The following is an 18,226-nucleotide window of genomic DNA, read 5'->3' on the forward strand; positions in this document are numbered from 1 at the left end:
GTTCAGAAAAGATTTACAAGGATGTTGCCAGGGTTGGAGGATCTGAGCTACAGGGAGAGGCTGAACAGGGCTGGGGCTTTTTCCCTGGAGCATCGGAGGCTGAGGGGTGACCTTATAGAGGTTTACAAAATTATGAGGGACATGGACAGGATAAATAGGGAAAGTCTTTTCCCTGAGATTGGGGAGTCCAGAACTAGAGTGCATAGGTTTAGGGTGAGAGGAGAAAGATATAAAAGAGACCTAAGGGGCAACCTTTTCACACAGAGGGTGGTACGTGTATGGAATGATATGAATAGGAAGGGTTTGGAGGGATATGGGCTGGGTGCTGGCAGGTGGGACTAGATTGGGTTGGGATATCTGGTCGGCATGGACGGGTTGGACCGAAGGGTCTGTTTCCATGCTGTACATTTCCATGACTCTATGACTGTAGGTGCGGTCTCACCAGGGCCCTGTACAGCTGCAGAAGGACCTCTTTGCCCCAATACTCAATTCCTTTTGTTATGAAGGCCAGCATGCTGGTAGCTTTCTTCACTGCCTGCCACACCTGCATGCTTGCTTTCATTGACTGATGTACAAGAACACCTAGATCACGTTGTACTATCCCTTTACCTGACTTGACTCCATTTAGATAGTAATCTGCTTTCCTGTTCTTGCGACCAAAGTGGATAACCACACATTTATCCACATTAAACTGCTTCTGCCATGCATCCATCAACTCACCTAACCTGTCCAAGTCTCCCTATATTTTCATAACATCCTCCTCACATTTCATCCTGCCACTCAGCTTTGTGTCATCAGCAAATTTGCTAATATTACTTTTAATGCCTTCATCTATATCATTAACGTACATTGTGTACAGCTGCAGTCCCAGCACTGAACTCTGTGGTATCCCACTGGTCACCACCCGCCATTCCGAAAGGGATCCATTTATCACTACTATTTGTTTCCTGTCAGTCAGCCAATTTTCAATCCAAGTCAGTATTTTGTCCCCAATACCATGTGCCCTAATTTTGCTCACTAATCTCCTATGTGGGACCTTATCAAAGGCCTTATGAAAGTCCAGGTACACTATATCCACTGGCTCTCCCTTGTCCATCTTCATAGTTACACCCTCAAAAAATTCTAGAAGATTAGTCAAGCATGATTTCTTCTTCGTAAATCCATGCTGAATCTGACCTATCCTGTTACTGCTATCCAAATGATTCATAATTTCATCTTTTATAATTGACTCCAGCATATTTCCCACCACTGACGCCAGGCTAACCAGTCTGTAATTCCCTGTTTTCTCTCCCCTTCCTTTCTTGAAAAGTGGGACAACCCTCCAATCCGCAGGAACTGATCCTGAATCTATAAAACATTGGAAAATGATCACCAATGCGTCCACAATTTTGAGAGCTACCTCCTTCAGTACCCTGGGATGTAGACCATCAGGTCCCAGGGACTTACCAGCCTTCAGACCTAACAGTCTGTCCAACACTATTTCCTGCTTAATATTAATTCCCTTCAGTTCATCCATTACCCGAAGTCCTTCAGCCACTATTACGTCTGAGCAATCACTTGTGTCTTCCCCAGTGAAGACAGATCCAAAGTACCTAATCAACTCTTCTGCCATTTCCTTGTTCCCATAATAAATTCACCCATTTCTGTCTTCAAGGGCCCAGTTTTAGTCTTAACTTTTTTTTTTCTTTTCACATACCTAAAAAAAGCTTTTACTATTCTCCTTTATATTTTTGGTCAGTTTACCTTCGTACCTCATTTTTTTCTCTGCATATTGCCTTTTTAGTTATCCTCTGTTGCTCTTAAAAGTTTCCCAGTCCTCCGGTTTCCTGCTCATCTTTGCTATGTTATACTACTTCTCTTTTATCTTTATGCAGTCCTTAACTTCCCTTGTCAGCCATGGCTGCCCCTGCCTCCCCTTAAGATCTTTTTCCTCTTTGGAGTGACCTGATCCTGCACCTTCTGCATTATATCCAGAAAGATCTGCCATTGTTGTTCCACTGCCATCCCTGCTAGGGTATTGAACCATTGAACTTTAGCCAGCTCCTCTCTCATAGCTCCATAGTTCCCTTTGTTCAACTGCAATACTGACACTTCCAATTCTCCCTTCTCCCTCTCAAATTGCAGATTAAAACTTATCATATTATGGCCACTATCTCCTAATGGCTTCTTTACTTCGAGGTCCCCGATCAAATCCGGTTTGATGCACAACACCAGATCCAGAATTGCCATCTCCCTGGTAGGCTCAAGTACAAGGAGATTGTCTCATCTCTATAGATTTCACTTTGTGCAGGCTTTTCTTACAGTTTTAGTGTATTGCATTTCATTGAGACTGTATAGGGTCACAGCATCTCTACTTTGACTTGGTTTTTAGCACAGGCAGTTTGTTATGGCCATTGGAACGGAACAGTCAAGTGCTGAATTGACATATGGTACCATGCTGTCATTTGAACCTTACATACAGCATATGGCAGCCACTTTGGCCACATCCAAGTGTTAAAGGGAACCAGTCCTCAGTGAAGGGGAACTAGGATTAGTCAGGTGTTGTCACAACGATCAGTCAAAGTCATTGCCCAGTCTCAGTCCAAGGGTTCAGCCATGATGTTGGGTATTGGCTGCGACCAGGGAGCCATGTCTTTGCAGTCCAGAGATTTGGTCATGATCAATTCTAAGATCAAGGCCAACCAGTCGAGGTTCACAGATAAGTAGGTCTAGAAGCTGTGGAGACATCAGGAAGGGGCATGGGTATGTGTTCAGTCAGGGCTGCCCTCACAGGTCATTTGGGACAATGGACAATGGTCCCTTTGGGAAGTAAATGTCAAACAGGTTATCAGCAGAAACCCTGTGCAATATCGTGGAAAATGAGAAACTCATGTCTCGGAATGGGATGCATTATGCAATGGTGCTGAATCGATAATGAAGTGAAGGGGGTAGCTCAGAATACGAGGGCAGAAGAGGACATAGAGTACTGTAGAGGGTTGGGTGGGGAGTGTTGATCTTCACAACTCACTACTATCCTGGGTTCACTAGGCAGATTGTGGTCAGCAAAGGGCTGAGAGGGAGAATTAGGATTATCAGTGGTTAAATGAAAGGATCAGAAGCCTGAAGACTGAAGAGAATGCAACACAAAATGGAGAACATGATTCTTAACTTTCAGGTGGAGCCAGAAACTTGCTCATAGAGGCATGGCCATGATTATATGCTATCTTTGACCAAATCTCAATTAATGATGCACCAAATGCAAGCATACATGATTTTGCCATGCATGTTTCATTTCAGTACTTTTGTCTTCCTGTTCCACCAAAGCTATACATTTACGGTAATTTATTTTGCTGTTCTAAAATGCATTTTATTAATTGAAACATTATTCTAAATATTTTGTTCAGTGGATTGCAACATGTTTACTTTCCACTACAATTTAAGAGCTTTTTAATATTACTAGTGATAAATTAGTAAAGCCTAGAGTAAGCATGCAGTAAAGCCAATGCTCAACAGTTTCTTATGGAATTGAAATAGACTGCTCCCTTAAAGACCACATGAAAATCTTTATTTTCTCTGTTTTCATTTCATAGACATCCAATTGTTTCTTTACTTCCTTGTACATGTATGATTCAAAAGACAACTAATTGGGTTATAAATCAGGTTACAGTATGTGGCTATAACCTCTTGATGACTTTATTTGTAAAACAAAGTCTCTGCCAGAACAAAGCCTCTGGTAAATCAAATAGTAGCATCTCCACATATATATGAATAATCCTGTGAGACAGCTCCTATGCTGTTAGACACAAGTGGCTTTCTGCTTTTGATTCAATTTCTTTTCCTTGCGGAATTCATATTGAAAACCCTTTGGGGAATGCCATGAACAACAGCCTAACAGCAGAAGGAATTAAGTCATATCATGACATTGCTGAAGAAACGTAACCCCATTCTCAAGAAAACTTATCAAAGCAGATATGAATTAATAGTTAGCCACACTTAAAATATACCTCTGCTGAGTGCTTCGAGAAGAAATACTTTCTTTAATGCCTAACCATTCCGAGAGCCTATTTTGTACAAATGGTACAATGACAGCGTTTAAAAGGCATCTGGATTCGATTACCTCCAGTGTGGAAACAGGCCCTTCGGCCCAACCAGTCCACACCAACCTTCCAAAGAGTAATCCACCCAGATCCATTTCCCTCTGACTAATACACCTAACACTATGGGCAATTTAGCATGGCCAATTCACCTGACCTGCACATCTTTGGACTGTGGGAGGAAACCGGAGCACCCGGAGGAAACCCACGCAGATACGGGATGGGTAGTTGTATGGGGAGAGTTTAGAGTGATATGGGCCAAATGCTGGAAAATGGGAATAGATTAATTTAGGATATCTGATCAGCAAGAACGAGTTGGACCAAAGGATCTGTTTCTCTGCTGTACATCTCCATGATTCTAAATAGCAACGTCGTTGATGCTACTGAGATAGTACTGGTCGGCATAGAAGAGTTGGACCAAATGGTTTGTTTCCATGCTGTATCACTCAATTACTCCATAAATTATGAAAAGTAAGTTGTATGATATCACCATTGTAGTCTGCCATGAATGTTTTTATGCATGTCCATCTAGAGATTTTATCAGTAAGGGAGCAAGCACAAAGGTGGACAAAATTCCAGTTGGTTGACACCCTCATTTTCAGGTTTTCTGTCACCACAATGATTTTCAGTATTAATAAAAGTTGTTTGATTGCGTCCACATTGAAACAATGGCTGCAGTTTAAAGTAAATTAATTTTCTGTGATTATTAAGAAAATTAATAATAATTTTATTAGGACATCTGACACCATAAGAGTTGTTGTATAATTACAGGTCTTTCTTTACCAGGGTCGGTTATCTCAATTGTCTGGATGGCTGGTTTGCAATGCAGTGTGATGTCAAAAGCACCGAAGTTAGAATTAAGGATTCTCCTTCTCAGCCTCTCCCTTGCTTGAGATGTGGTAACCCTCAAGTTAAGCTCACCATCAGTTGTTTGTCTGTAATTAAAGAGGACAATGCCAACCGTACTTTTGCTCTCTCTTATAGATGGCAGCGTAGTTCTTTCTTGTAATGGATTATTTTGCTGGACAACAGGACCAGAGAGGGAGAGAGTGGTTACATTATCCTGATGCAATTAAAATGTTGCAGGCTTTGAACAGAGCCAAAGAGAGGCAAGAAAGTAAGTAGGAAGAACAAGAGATAGTTGTATAATATTAATAAAAACAACAAAGGAAGAAAGCAATTTGGAAGTACATACAGAAACCTATTCTGTCAACTGTTCTACTCAATTTTTTTTAATACATTCTCATCTCCTTCAGGCAGATGCCTTCATCCTCAAGAATGGGCTTTAGTTGCTCTATGAACTTCTAAAATCTCAGAAGGTGGTATATGTTTACCTCATTATTGGTTGAGGTGGGAAGGTGGAAGTTTGAGAAGATATAACTGAAAATCCACATTAATCTTCCTTGCATATGTTACTGAAATAACTGCACAGAAGCTGTTATCCCGTCACCAAGTCTTTATTTACATGTGTATAAGTACAGGGGCTGTGACCAGCCGGCTCAAAGCCACTCCTTAGACTGAGGAGACCGTCTCCTGTTTATTTCTGTCAGCTAAGGCTCCCTGATTGTCCAGGTTAACGACCCCAATCTAGAATCTTGTGGTCAATGAGATATACCTGGCCCTGGTTCCATTCACTACAGTTGTTTTTCCACACGCACCTAAAACTGTAATTATCATAAAGCACTCTATGATTTTAATAGAAAATAACTGTTTCTGGCAGTGGTATAATTTACTCCAAATTGGGCTCTAAGAAACAATCATCCCTCAATGATGACCACCAACAACAGCATATCTGGTCATTAAATAGTGACCGTTAATGCTTATTGCTGTTTCCAGACTCTTGTTACAGTAACTCTGTTTCTAAATTAATTCTGTAATGTGAACTGCTTTATGCCCACCATTACGTACTGAGGATTGATAAGTTTTGTTCTGTCCTTTTAAAGGTAGCTTTATGAAAAAAGAAGTTTTTTTAAAAAGTGATTGAGGCCTTTTAGCCTTTTCTATGTTCTAATTTTAGATTTGTTTCAGTGACAAATTTTAGGTAACATTTTTTAAATTGCTGAAGGATGATTGAACATTTTATAGACAATGACATTTCTGTAGTTGTTGGTCAACTTTGGTGACCTTTTACAGGTTGATTTATGTTTGATCCACTTCTTTAATGGAAAATGTTCTTGAATACGATAGCTGAGAGATGCTACTGTGCTGTAAATTTAGAAGAAAAATTGCTCCCGGTCACTATCGAATAAACATGCTGAAAACGTGTTCCTGTGGCTGTTCAGTCAAGGTTGAGCATAGCTGTGATGCCCGTTACACTGTGCAGCTTATTGCATTCAATTAGGCCTCATTTGGAAAACAGTAAATTGAATGTGGTACTAAAAGGTATGAAGAGCCTTTTGAAAAAATATCCCAGCAAGAAAGAAACACATTCATAAAACTAAAGTGGAAGAAACTTAGAGAAATAGAGGCAGAATCTGCATCAACTTTAGCTTTATTGAACCTTAACTGGAAAACAAGTGATGAAATTAAGTAAACAAATATTTTAGAGGGCATCACTTCGAGAAATACAATGTGCCAAATGGCCAATTCCTGTGTGGCAATAATTCTTTCACTCTATGCATGATGTTGGAGGACTTCTTAAAGCCAAGGATGTATTTAAATAGCCTCACTTAGAAAGATTGGCAACTTGGACAAAGTCAAAGCCTGTGAGTGGCAAAATGAGAAAATATGGGAAATAAATTCTGAAGAAATCAATAAAAGTAACTTTATAAGTGTACTATCATTGCCAGCAATTTGAGAATATTATACTTTCAGAGAGCATAACACGTGCCCTGAACTTTATTCACAATTGCCAGAATCTTCTGGTGTTCCTCATTAGAATTTAACAATGTTATTTCTGGCTCTTGGGCAAGCAAATTGTAACAATTAGTGTCGGCATTACATCCATAGGAGATCCCAGCAGTCATTTTCTTCATTATTTGCTGTGCATTTTATCCAGATATAGTAAAGAGGAAATAATTTGCATTAGTCCCTCTGGAGGAATATTCAGCACATCCCCGCTCTCCAGCCAAACATACCTGATAAAATAAGACATCTAAACTTTGAAAATATAATAAAATAGCAAACAAAACAGACAGAAATGCTTTTGAATTTAATGTAATACTTTGGCAATCCCTACTAGGTATTTGAATGGTTTCTAGAAGAACAAAGGTTATATGGTAGGGATAAGGGAAACTAACATTTTGGTTGATACTGGAAGCATTCCAAAGGTGCTTTCTGCAATGCTTTATTTAGCTAATGATGCATAAAAAAGGAAATATACAAGTGAAATAGGTTAGTAACGAAGAACCTAGATGTCTTCTGCTAACAGAAGTTGTGATGCACTTCACTGGGATTAATGACTTGGTCTCGCACTGTTTGTGGCTGTCTTGTAAACTGACTGAACATCTTCCTATTGTTGATAGCCTGTTGAAATAAAAGCTTTGTGCTTTAATCCCAAGACCATCTGGTTTCAAATTAAAGGCAGTAAAAATACTTATTGTGGCTTAAAATCTATTCTGAGAGCACCAATCCAAATTAAAAATAAATTTGGGCTATCAATAATCAACAAAGCATTTACACAAATAAATTGTGAAAAATTCATAAATACCGTAGATACAAAAGATTTCACACTGGAGAATTGCAGTTATTATACCCTTCCTCAGAAATGTATTTATAAGCCCAGGGACTGCAGAGATTGCAGAGGTACTGGTTATAGTCTTTCAGCAGTCCTAACTGATTAGAAAACAGCAAATGTAGTATGTTTAATTCAAGAAAGAAAGAAGACAGAATTCAGGAAACCTTTGGCCGGTTCGCCTAATATTTGTGATGGGGAAATTGCTGTAATCCATTATTAAGGAGGCATAATACTAAGAAAAGCATAATGTGATCAGGTAGAAATAGTGTGGTTTTGTGAAAGGAAAATCATGTTATGCTAATTTCTTAGAGCTTTTTGAGGAACTGTGCTTCCCAGTTCTTTCCTGCAAATAACTCTAAATGTATAGCAATGTGGTTAACTCTGCAATGATCTTGAATGCCAGTCAGGTAATTAGGGCAATTAGGGATGGACAACAAATGCTGCTGTTGCCAATAACAGCAGTATCTTCAGAAAGAATAAAGAAAATGAAACTCATTTGCGTTTTTAAATGATGTAACATAGCCTTAATGCGTATAATGTTTGTTCATGCAATGTGAGTGTTGCTGGCTGGGTCCTGTTTATTACCATCCCAAATTTGAGCAGGTGCTGGTGAGCTGCTGTCTTGAATTATGGTAGCCCTTGAGATATAAACATACTCACATGGGGAAGGGAGTTCAAGGATTTACTGTATACCCAGCAAAAGAACAAAAATATAATTTCAAGTTAAGATGTTGCATAACTTGGAGGGCTGTTGCAAGGTGGTGGTGGTCCCACGGACCTGGTATCCTTGTTCTTCAACATAGTGGAGATCACTGGTTTGGAAGGTACTGTCAAAAGAGCCTTAGTGAGTTACTATAGTGCGTCTTGTCGATGGTGTAGATGTATGTTGGTGAGGGAAGAGGGTGAATATGGAAGGTAGTGGACAAGATGCCAATCAGGCAGTCTGCTTTATTCTCGATGATATTGAGGGTCTTGGATGTGATTGGTTTTGCACTCATTTAGCTAAGTGGAGAGCACTTCATTTCAGTCCTAACTTGTGCTTTGTAGATGGTGGACAGATATTGGAAAGGCATGTGGTGAGTTACTCACAGCAGAGCTCCTAGCCTCCAACCTGCTCTTCTCGCTATAGATTTTATATGGCTAGTTTTGTTTAACTTCTGGTTAAGGCAATCCCAGAATGTTGGTAGTAGGTACTCAGTGATGTAAGGCCATCACACATCATAGGGGTAATAAAGGTGTGATCAAAGGGTGTAAATGTTATTTGCCACTTATCAGTCCAAGCTTGGAGTCTTGCTTCAATTAGATGGCGACTGCTTCATTATCTTAACAAGTTACAAATAGTATTGTTCAGCAAACATCTCTGCCTTGGACCTTAAGCAAGAATGATTATTGATGAAACAGCTGAATGTGGTTAGACCTAGAAATAATTCAGAGAAACTGTAGGTTCTTGTGATGCAGTGGTAATGTCCTTACCTCTGAACCAAGAGGCCTAGTTTCACCTCCCATCTGCTCCAGAGATGCATATTGACAGCTTTGAATAGGTTGATTAGAAAACATCTCTCCTGAGGAATCCTGCAGAGATGTCTTGGAGCAGAGAATTTTGACCTCTAACAATCCCACATCCTTTTCCTTTGTGTTGGGTATGACTCTAACCAGCGAGATATTCTCCCGATTCCTATGAACTGGACTTTTGCTAAGGCTCCTTAATAACACATTCAGTCAATTGCTACCTTGATGTCAGACACAGTCACTGTCACGTTGTCTCTGGACTTACAGTTCTTTTGTTCATATTTGGAGCAATGCTATTTTGAGGCAAGGAGTTGAGTACTGCTTGTGGAATCCAAACTAAGTGTAAGTGAATATATTAGAGTTGAGCCAGTGCTGGTCGATAGCACTGATAATGGCCCACCACATCAGTTGAATATGTAGATGGAATATACTGATAGGTTTGGAATTGGCCAGGTTGTATTTGTCTGACCTTTTTTCGACAGAACATTCCTAGGTATTTTTCAGCATTGCAGGGTACATTCCACCATTGTAAATGTTCTGGAACAACTTGCCTAAGATAATTTGTTCTGGAACACAAGTTATAGAGGGTACAACTTTAAAGAGTGAGAGAGTGCAGAAGCAGAAGGACGTTGGTGAATACATGCATAAGTTTTAAAATTTGCAAAACGTGTTATAATGGGGCATAGAGTACAAAAGCCAGAAAGTTATACTGGACCTATCTGGACCTACGCTAATCTGGTCTCAATTAGTATTATAACCATTTCTGGGCATTGAAGAGAGTGTCAAAGAGGTTCACAAAAATAGTTTCAGGAAAGACTAAGTTCACTTATGAAGATAGATTGGTGAAGTGAAAGCCAAAAAGTGTTTGAAGCATCCATAATTGCAAGAAATCTGGACAGTGTCAATAGATAGTAAATGTTTGCATTTGTAAAAGGATTGAGATTGCAAGTGAGCATAGATTTAAGGCAACGGTAATTGAAACAAAAATGATATGAGGAAAAATCTTTGCATGCAACAAGTTCTAACCTCATTGCAGTTTCAGTTTAAACGTGGACAAAAGAGCTGAGGTGAGATTGACTGCACTTGACATGAAGGTCACCTGTGACCGAGTGTGGTATCCTACCAAAACTGGAGTCAACGGGAATAAGGGGAAGAACTCTTCACTGGTTGGAGTCATACTTGACAAAAAGGAAGATGGTTTTAGCTGTTGGAGGTCAGCCATCTCAGCTCATCACCATCTTCTCAAGAGCAAGTAGGAATGGACAATATGTGCAGTATCATCCAGCGGCTCCCATATTTTGTGAGTGATTCTTTTTAAAAAAAAAAGCTTTTCAGGCTTACACTGCACTGCTTGAGAGTATTGTGAGGCAGGTTTAATTAAGGATTTCAAAAGGAAGCAATGTGGTCAATTGAAAAGTAAGAATTTACAGGACTGTGGTGAGAAGGAAGGCAAATAGCGTTAGGTATGATGCATGTTTGGAGAGCCAGTACCAACATGATGTGCCAAATGGACTCCTGTTGCCCAAATGTTGTCAGGGCCTTTAGTCTTTGCAATCAACGATTATTCGATATCGTATTTAACAAATTAAATTGACTGAAGACGGGCATCTGTGATGTTAGGGACCTCAAGAGCTGGCCAAGATGGATCATCCACTCAGCACTTCTGACTGAAGATGGATGCAAATCTATCAACCTTGTTTTTTTTACTGATATTCTGGACTCCCCTGTTGGTGAGGGTGGGGATATTTGTGGAGCATTCTCCTGTTATGAGTTATTTTATTGTGTACTGCTATTTACAAATGGGTGGACAGTAGAGCTTTGATCTGATCTGTTGGTTGTGACATACCTTAGCCTAGTCTGCCACATGCTGCTCCCATTGTTTGGCAGTGTTGCAGCTAGAGCTGGAAATGTGTTGCTGGAAAAGCGCAGCAGGTCAGGCAGCATCCAAGGAACAGGAGAATCGACGTTTCGGGCATAAGCCCTTCTTCAGGAATCAAGGGTTGTTGACCTGTTTTTAGGTATACCTGGTGCTGTTCCAAGAATCCCTCCTACATTCTGTATTGAACCATGGTTGATGTCTCAACTTAGTAGTAATGTTAGACTGGCAGATATGTCAGGCCCCCAAAACACTATGGCAATATGACTAAAGATGCATACTTTAGAGCTTACTGTGTTCCTAGCAAAGCTGTTCCAGTACAGCTTACAATATGGCATCGACCTGACAATGTGGAAGATTGCCCAGCCATGTCCTATACACAATAAGCAGGGAAAAGTCAACCTGACTAGTTACTGGTTCATCAGTCTTCTCAATAAAGTGATGGATGATGTAATCAACAACGCTGCCAAGTAGTGTTTGCATAGTAATAATCTACTCATTGCCACTCAATGTAAGTTTCACCAGAGCCACTCAGCTCCTGACGTCTGTACAAACATGGACCAAAGAGATGTATTTCAAAGGCTCTTGATTATCAAGCTCACCTTTGGCTGGGTGTGGTGTCAAGGAGCTGTTGGGAAAGTGGAGAATAGGAATCAGGGAAAATCTCAGTTTGGAGTCAGACCTGACACAAAGGAAGAAGGTTGTGGAGGTCAGTCACTTCAGCTTCAGGATCTTCAGCTACTTCTTCAAGGACCTTCCCTCCAATGTAAGGTCACCTGTGAGGACGTTTACTGTCAATCCCCTAATTGCCGAGCTGTTTTTGGGGAGCATGGCAGTTCATTGACTCCCACTGAAAAGATGTGTGAGCCAAAGTAAGAAAAGATTCTCACTGAATGCTGAAGCTGGGCTACACCTAAATTTTGAATCTTTCAGAGTAATTTCTGCCACCAGCAATAATTTCAGTAGATTGATATAAACAATAGCTGGCATAAAAGATAATTTCATAGTGTTGCCAATATAATGCACACTATTGGCAGGATACAAATTTTCTCTAAGGAGCTTAATAATGTACTGATACTCAAACTGGGCAACAAAGTCCGAACTGGGAAATTATAGAGCTATTAGCTAAATGTCAGTTGCAGGCAAGTTGCCGGAGGGGATCATCTGTGGAGAGAGAAACAGAGTTAACATTTGTGCCTGACATTAACTCTTTCTCTCCACAGATACTGCCAGATCTGAGTTTCTCTAGCACATTCCGGTTTTATTTCTGATTTCCAGCATTACCAGTATTTTACTTCATTGTATTGGAAGTGACCACCAGGAATGCAATAAGTCACCATTTTGAAGGTGCTATTGAGAGGACACAGTGTAGTTTCTGGAAACTAAGTCTACATCTTATGAGCCTGTTTTCAATTTCTGAGATGAATTATGAAGTTGGTGGTGTGTTTGGATGTTCAGAAAGCTTGTGATGAAGATCCTTGCTGGTATTTTTGTTGCTACTTTTTTCTTTATTCTTTCATGGGATGTGAGCATCAGCAGTATTTGTTGCCTGGCTCTATTTCCCCTAAACTATTTGAGAGGTCGGCTGCCTTTGTTCTAGTTTCTCATGTTGGGCAGAAGAGATAACAATGGCAGATTTCCACCTCTGAAGAACCCTATTGACTCAGGTGAGCTTTTACAATGATTGATGACAGCTGTTATGGTCAACTAGCTTTATAATTCCTGATGTATTAATCCTGGTCAGATTTGAACCCCATTCCACAGTAGGGGGTTTGGATGATTTGCCTCCCTGATGTGGTTGATGTGGTCTGTGAGCTTTCTAAAGGCATTTACACTGTACTGAAGTGCTACACAGTTATCTTCTGAACAAAGATAGAGATCATGGAGTAAAAGAAAGAGTAACAACATGGATACACCATCATTTCCTCCTGAAAAGATATATGATAGAATCTTTTCAGATTTAATAGTGACATGGCTGCCTTCTCAAAGACAGAGAATTCTTATTAATTATAGCAGCCTTGAGTCAAGAAGGATGTTCATGGAGTTGCATAGGGATTGCTGTTTGCAGAGTATCTCAATGATCCAGATGAAGGCATGGTGGTACTAAATTTACAGAGGATATAAGGATCTGTGCTAATGCAAGAACTGTTGAAAAATGGTTTGTAATCTGATCTTGATATTGTGGGGAATGTGCTTCAGTTGATGGATGACATTAATTTTTCTTTTTATTTGTTCATGGGATATGGACATCACTGGCTACTGGTCATTGCCCATCTCTACCCCAGAGAGCAGTTAAGAGTCAACCACATTATTGTGAGGCTGAAGTCACAGTTTGGCCAAACTAGGTCAGGATGTCCTCAAGGACCTTAGTGAACCCACTGGGTTGAACAGTGGTCAATGGGCCAATTAACAATGATCGCTATTAGGCCATCTTTTTATTCCTGATTTAATCAAATTCAAATTACACCATCTGCGATGGTAGGATTTGGACCCTTGACCCCAAAACATTGTTTCTGAATTACTAGTCCAGTGACATTATCACTATTCCACCATATCCAGTCAATGTTGATGAGTACAATGTATTGTGTATTGGTAGTGTTAGTGCCTGGCATTTTCTCTGCTGAACTCTGCATTAAAGTCTGTTGAAAAGAAAAGAGACCTTGACGTTCAAGTGCATGAATCTGTCAAGATCCACAACCAGTGTTATGAGCCTATAATGAAGTAAATGGGCATTATGATAACCAACTAGGGACAACGTAATATGTGAAACAAATAGTTCCTTCCTGACCTGCATAAGAGCAGGCTTTGTCTCCATCTGGAGTATCATGCTTCTTTCCATTCATGTCACATGATGAAACATATTGATGGCATAGAATGGGGTCAGAGGTTACCCACTACATCATTGATTGATCAGTCGACAGAGTTGGGTTTCTTCACTATCGTACAACCATGCGAAATAGAAGCAAAAGTAGAACATTCAGCCTCTTGCGCCTGCTGCACCATTCAATAAGGTAACCTTTGAGTCCCTTGCCTAACAAGAATCTATCCACCACAGTCTTAAAATAATGAAATGACCTCGCCTCCACTACCTTCTGAGGCAGAGTTCTAAAGTTTCACAATCCTCTGAGAAAAAGAAAATTCTCCCCATCTCTATCCTGAAAGAGTGACCCGTAGTTTTAAAACAATCCCCTCAGTTGTGGACTTACCTACAAGAGGAAACAACTTTTCCATGTCTACCTGCCAAGTAAATATAAATATTTTTGAATCAAACCTATTGAGAGATGTTATTACTCACCTGAAGTAGGGAGGACTTTAATCTGTACATCCTGACACAGAGGTAAGGATCCTACCACTGAAACACAAGAGCCCTTATAACTTATACACTTAAATCAAGTTACCTCTCATTCTTTTAAATGCAAGTGGAATTTTGAATGCCATGTTTATTACTACACTGCTGAATGGGACAAACTTAATTGACTAGCTGGCATTACTTCCAATTGCATGACTGCTTTAACAGCAAGGCTGTGGAATCATTAGGGGTTTAGAGCCTTTATTTTATCAAACATTGCTTGTATTTTAGGAATTTACATGATCATAGTATTTACTTTTCTCTCTCACTGCTTTGATTTGTTCACAAGGTATCCTCTTTCTGTCATCCATTATCTCAGTGTACTCATTCAAAACAAAAATAAATTTACCATTTTAGAACATTAAATTTAATACTTGAAGTCCAGTGCAATTGAAAGGAGGTCTTGTGATGAGCTGGTCCTTGCCTTGGAGCCAAAGGTTTAAGTTCTGCTCCAGAACTTAATGGCCAAGGAGGGCTTATTCATAATGCATCCAAACAGGTGGAGTATCAACTTGTAAATCTTTCTAACATAGGCCATTGGCGTGGATTAAGGATGGAAGAAATTCCAGTCAACTTAATTGATGGAAAGAAATCAAAACTTGTACCATCGCTGAACATAACACCATACTAGAAAATGTGTGTAAAATTATATGTTGTTACAGTCACTTGGACTCTTTTTAGGACAGGTTGGCTCAGTGGTCTGAGCTGCTAGACTGCATCAGATTCATGCTATCGTCATGGGTTTTGATCCCATTGCAGTTGGGTGGATTAGAGATCCGCTTCCTTGCCCTACCTGAGGTAGAGATCACAGAGATGTGGTTCTGAACTGCTTTTAGCCAGTGAATGCAAGAAAATGTGTAGTCGAGTCACCTACTACCTCACCATTAAATCAGCTTAGAGGCAAAACAAACTGCAGATGCTGGAATCCAAAGTGGACAGGCAGGAGGCTGAAGAATACAGCAAGCCAGACAGCATCAGAAAGTAGGGAAGTCGATGTTTCGGGTGTAACCCTTCTTCAGGACTGGGGATGCGTGTAGGGGCAGCTGCAGATAAAGAGGGTTGGCAGGTGTAGAGTGGTGAAGTGAGGATAGATGAAGACAGGTAGAGGATACCATCTCATTGGTCAATGGGAGGAATGAATCCAGTTGATGGAAGGGATGGGGAGGGGTTGGGAATGGGAAGGGAGGTGATTTGAAATTGGAGAACTCAATGTTGAGTACTCCGGGTTGTAGGCTGCCCAGGTGGGACATGAGGTGTTGTCCCTCCGATTTGCAGTTTGATTTGTAGTTGCAATGGAAGAGGCCAAGGCTAGTCACGTTGGAAAGTGAGTGGGAAGGGGAACTAAAATGGGCACTGACTGGGAGGTCCGGTCAGCCCCTGTGGGCCCAGCTGAGATGCCTGACGAACTGTTCCTTAAGTTTACATTTGGTCTCCCTGATGTATAGAAGACATCGGGAGCACCTGATGCAGTAAACTAGGTTGGAAGAGAGGCAGGTGAACCTCTGTCTCACCTGGAAGGACTGTTTGGGGCCCTGGATGGAGGCCAGGGGGTGGCGTACCAGCAGGTCTTGTATATTTTCTGGTTGCATGGAAAGGTACCTGGGGGTTCAGGGGGCTTGGTGGGGAGAGTGGTGCAAACCCCACCGACCTCCCCAAACTCCCAGGTACCCTCCCCTGCAACCAGAAAAGATACAAGACCTGCTGGTACACCACCCCCCTGACCTCCATCCAAGGCCCTAAACAGTCCTTCCAGGTGAGACAGAGGTTCACCTGTCTCTCTTCCAACCTAGTTTACTTTATCAGGTGCTCCCGATGTGATCTTCTATACACCGTGGAGACCTAACGTAAACTTAAGGAATGGTTCGTCGGGCATCTCAGCCGGGCCCACAGGAGCCGACCGGACCCCCCAGTCAGTGCCCATTTTAATTCCCCTTCCCACCTTCTTTCCATCGTGACAAGCCTTGGCCTCCACCATTGCTACAACGAACCAAACCGCAAATTGGAGGAACAATACCTTATCTTCCACCTGGGCAGCCTATAGCCCAGAGGACTGAACATTGAGTTCTCCAATTTTAAATAACCTCTCTTTACAGCCCCAGCCTCTCCCCCTCCCTTCCACTCCTCCCTCCCACCAACAGGATTCGTTCCTCCCATTGACCAACCAGGCCGTACTCGATACCTGTCTTCACCTATCCCCACTTTGCCACCCTGCCTCGCCACCCCCTTTAAGTTCAGCTCCCCTTACACCCACCCCCAGTCCTGAAGAAGGGTTCCACCCAAAATGTCAACTTCTCAATTTCTTGATATTGCCTGACTTGCTGTGGTCTTCCAGCCTCCTGCCTGTCGACAGTAAATCAGCTTAGCGCCCGGAATCTATTCACAATAGTCCGAATTCAGAGTTGTCAGAAAATCAACCTTTGTTCAGACGATGCCCAAAGTTGTCCAAGTCTCCTTCAAACTGGTTCCCTATTTCAAGTCCTCCTCTTACGACGTGCAGGAAAGTAACCTTCAAACACAAGATAAATAGTGTTCTTTAGACATGGTTTGTCAACATATTCCAGGAGTTTGTCCAATTGACTGATTGCTCACAGCAAAGAAGGTTTCCTGTTTTTGGAGTTGATTAGTAACAGTGGAACTGAGTCATAATTCCCTCTGCTGTTGGCTGTATGACCTTGTGAGACGAAGTAGATCTCCCCAAAACATTAAAAGTTTGTTTAAAGATTAATCTTTTTTGGGAATAAGACAAGCTCATGTTCTTACTCACTGTAACACATTCTTTCCTTAGGAGTATCCAAAGTTAAACAAAGGAATATATACTGCAGCTGTAGGAATTTGTTACTTTTTTTAAACTGTTGGCATATGGCTTCTCTATTAGCGCAGCCACTTCAGTTTTGATTTAAAAGATTTGAATATTAGCACTGATTTCTCAGCACATGCGAATATAGAGAAACGAAAGTGTTAGACCAAGAAAATGATAGACCTTTACATATTTTACAACGCAGCACATGGCTTGTTGTAACACAATGTTGCTGTTTTATGCATCCATTCTGCTACACAGAGGAAACTAATAAGATGAGATACAGAGGTATTCTTGTTCTGTATTAAAACAGGTACACTCTACTGCGAAGGAGTCCATGGTCCTAACCTGACCATTCCATTTTTCAAATAACAAATAGTCTGTGCATCTTTTCTTAAAAAATGTATTGTGCTTTGAAACCGTAAGACTGCGTATTTTATCATGTAACATAAGATTACTGAAAATAATGGCAAAATGTATTTTTCAACAGCTCATTATGCCTTTACAATCGTTACAAAGCAGTCTATATTCAAAGATTAATTATATGTTAGATTAATTTTGTTGCTTATTAAATCATGCTGGATATGATGTTATACTTGCTGTCCTTGAACGATAAGTTTGTGAAACATGACATTGGCAGTACTGAGTACATTAAATTCAGGTCAAGACTCATGTAGTAAACCTCTTTAATACTGTCTAGCTGACATTGTAAAATGCAACATTTATGCCATTTGTTTAGGGTCACTATATATTAGATTCGCAAGATAGAATTAATTTCTAAATTTAAAAGTGATACTAGAAAACTATACTTTTTAGAAATAGTATGTGCAGACCCACCAGAGGTACTGGTGAGACACTGAGAATATAAGCTAATCATAGGATTTGATAATGGTTCAAATTTTGCTCTGTAATGTGCTGTTATTTAAACTTCATTTGAAAAACGTGA

The 18,226-nt window shown here is 40.6% G+C and overlaps 1 protein-coding gene across 7 annotated transcripts in view; it reads left to right on the forward strand.

Moving 5' to 3' along the window:
* xrcc4 (X-ray repair complementing defective repair in Chinese hamster cells 4) overlaps positions 1-18,226 on the forward strand; it is a 383,221-nt gene that overhangs the window by 193,003 nt on the left and 171,992 nt on the right. The window contains exon 8 of one of the 7 annotated variants that reach the window (XM_043708523.1): positions 5,058-5,103. The exons of the other annotated variants lie outside the window; for them this stretch is intronic. Within the exon in view, the coding sequence (XP_043564458.1) occupies positions 5,058-5,082 (25 nt within the window). The 3' untranslated portion in view covers positions 5,083-5,103. Of the gene's footprint in view, positions 1-5,057; positions 5,104-18,226 lie in introns of those variants that run through there. 7 annotated transcript variants of the gene reach the window in all.

This window comes from Chiloscyllium plagiosum, chromosome 2 (assembly GCF_004010195.1).
Source record: "Chiloscyllium plagiosum isolate BGI_BamShark_2017 chromosome 2, ASM401019v2, whole genome shotgun sequence".
Lineage (NCBI taxonomy): Eukaryota > Metazoa > Chordata > Chondrichthyes > Orectolobiformes > Hemiscylliidae > Chiloscyllium > Chiloscyllium plagiosum.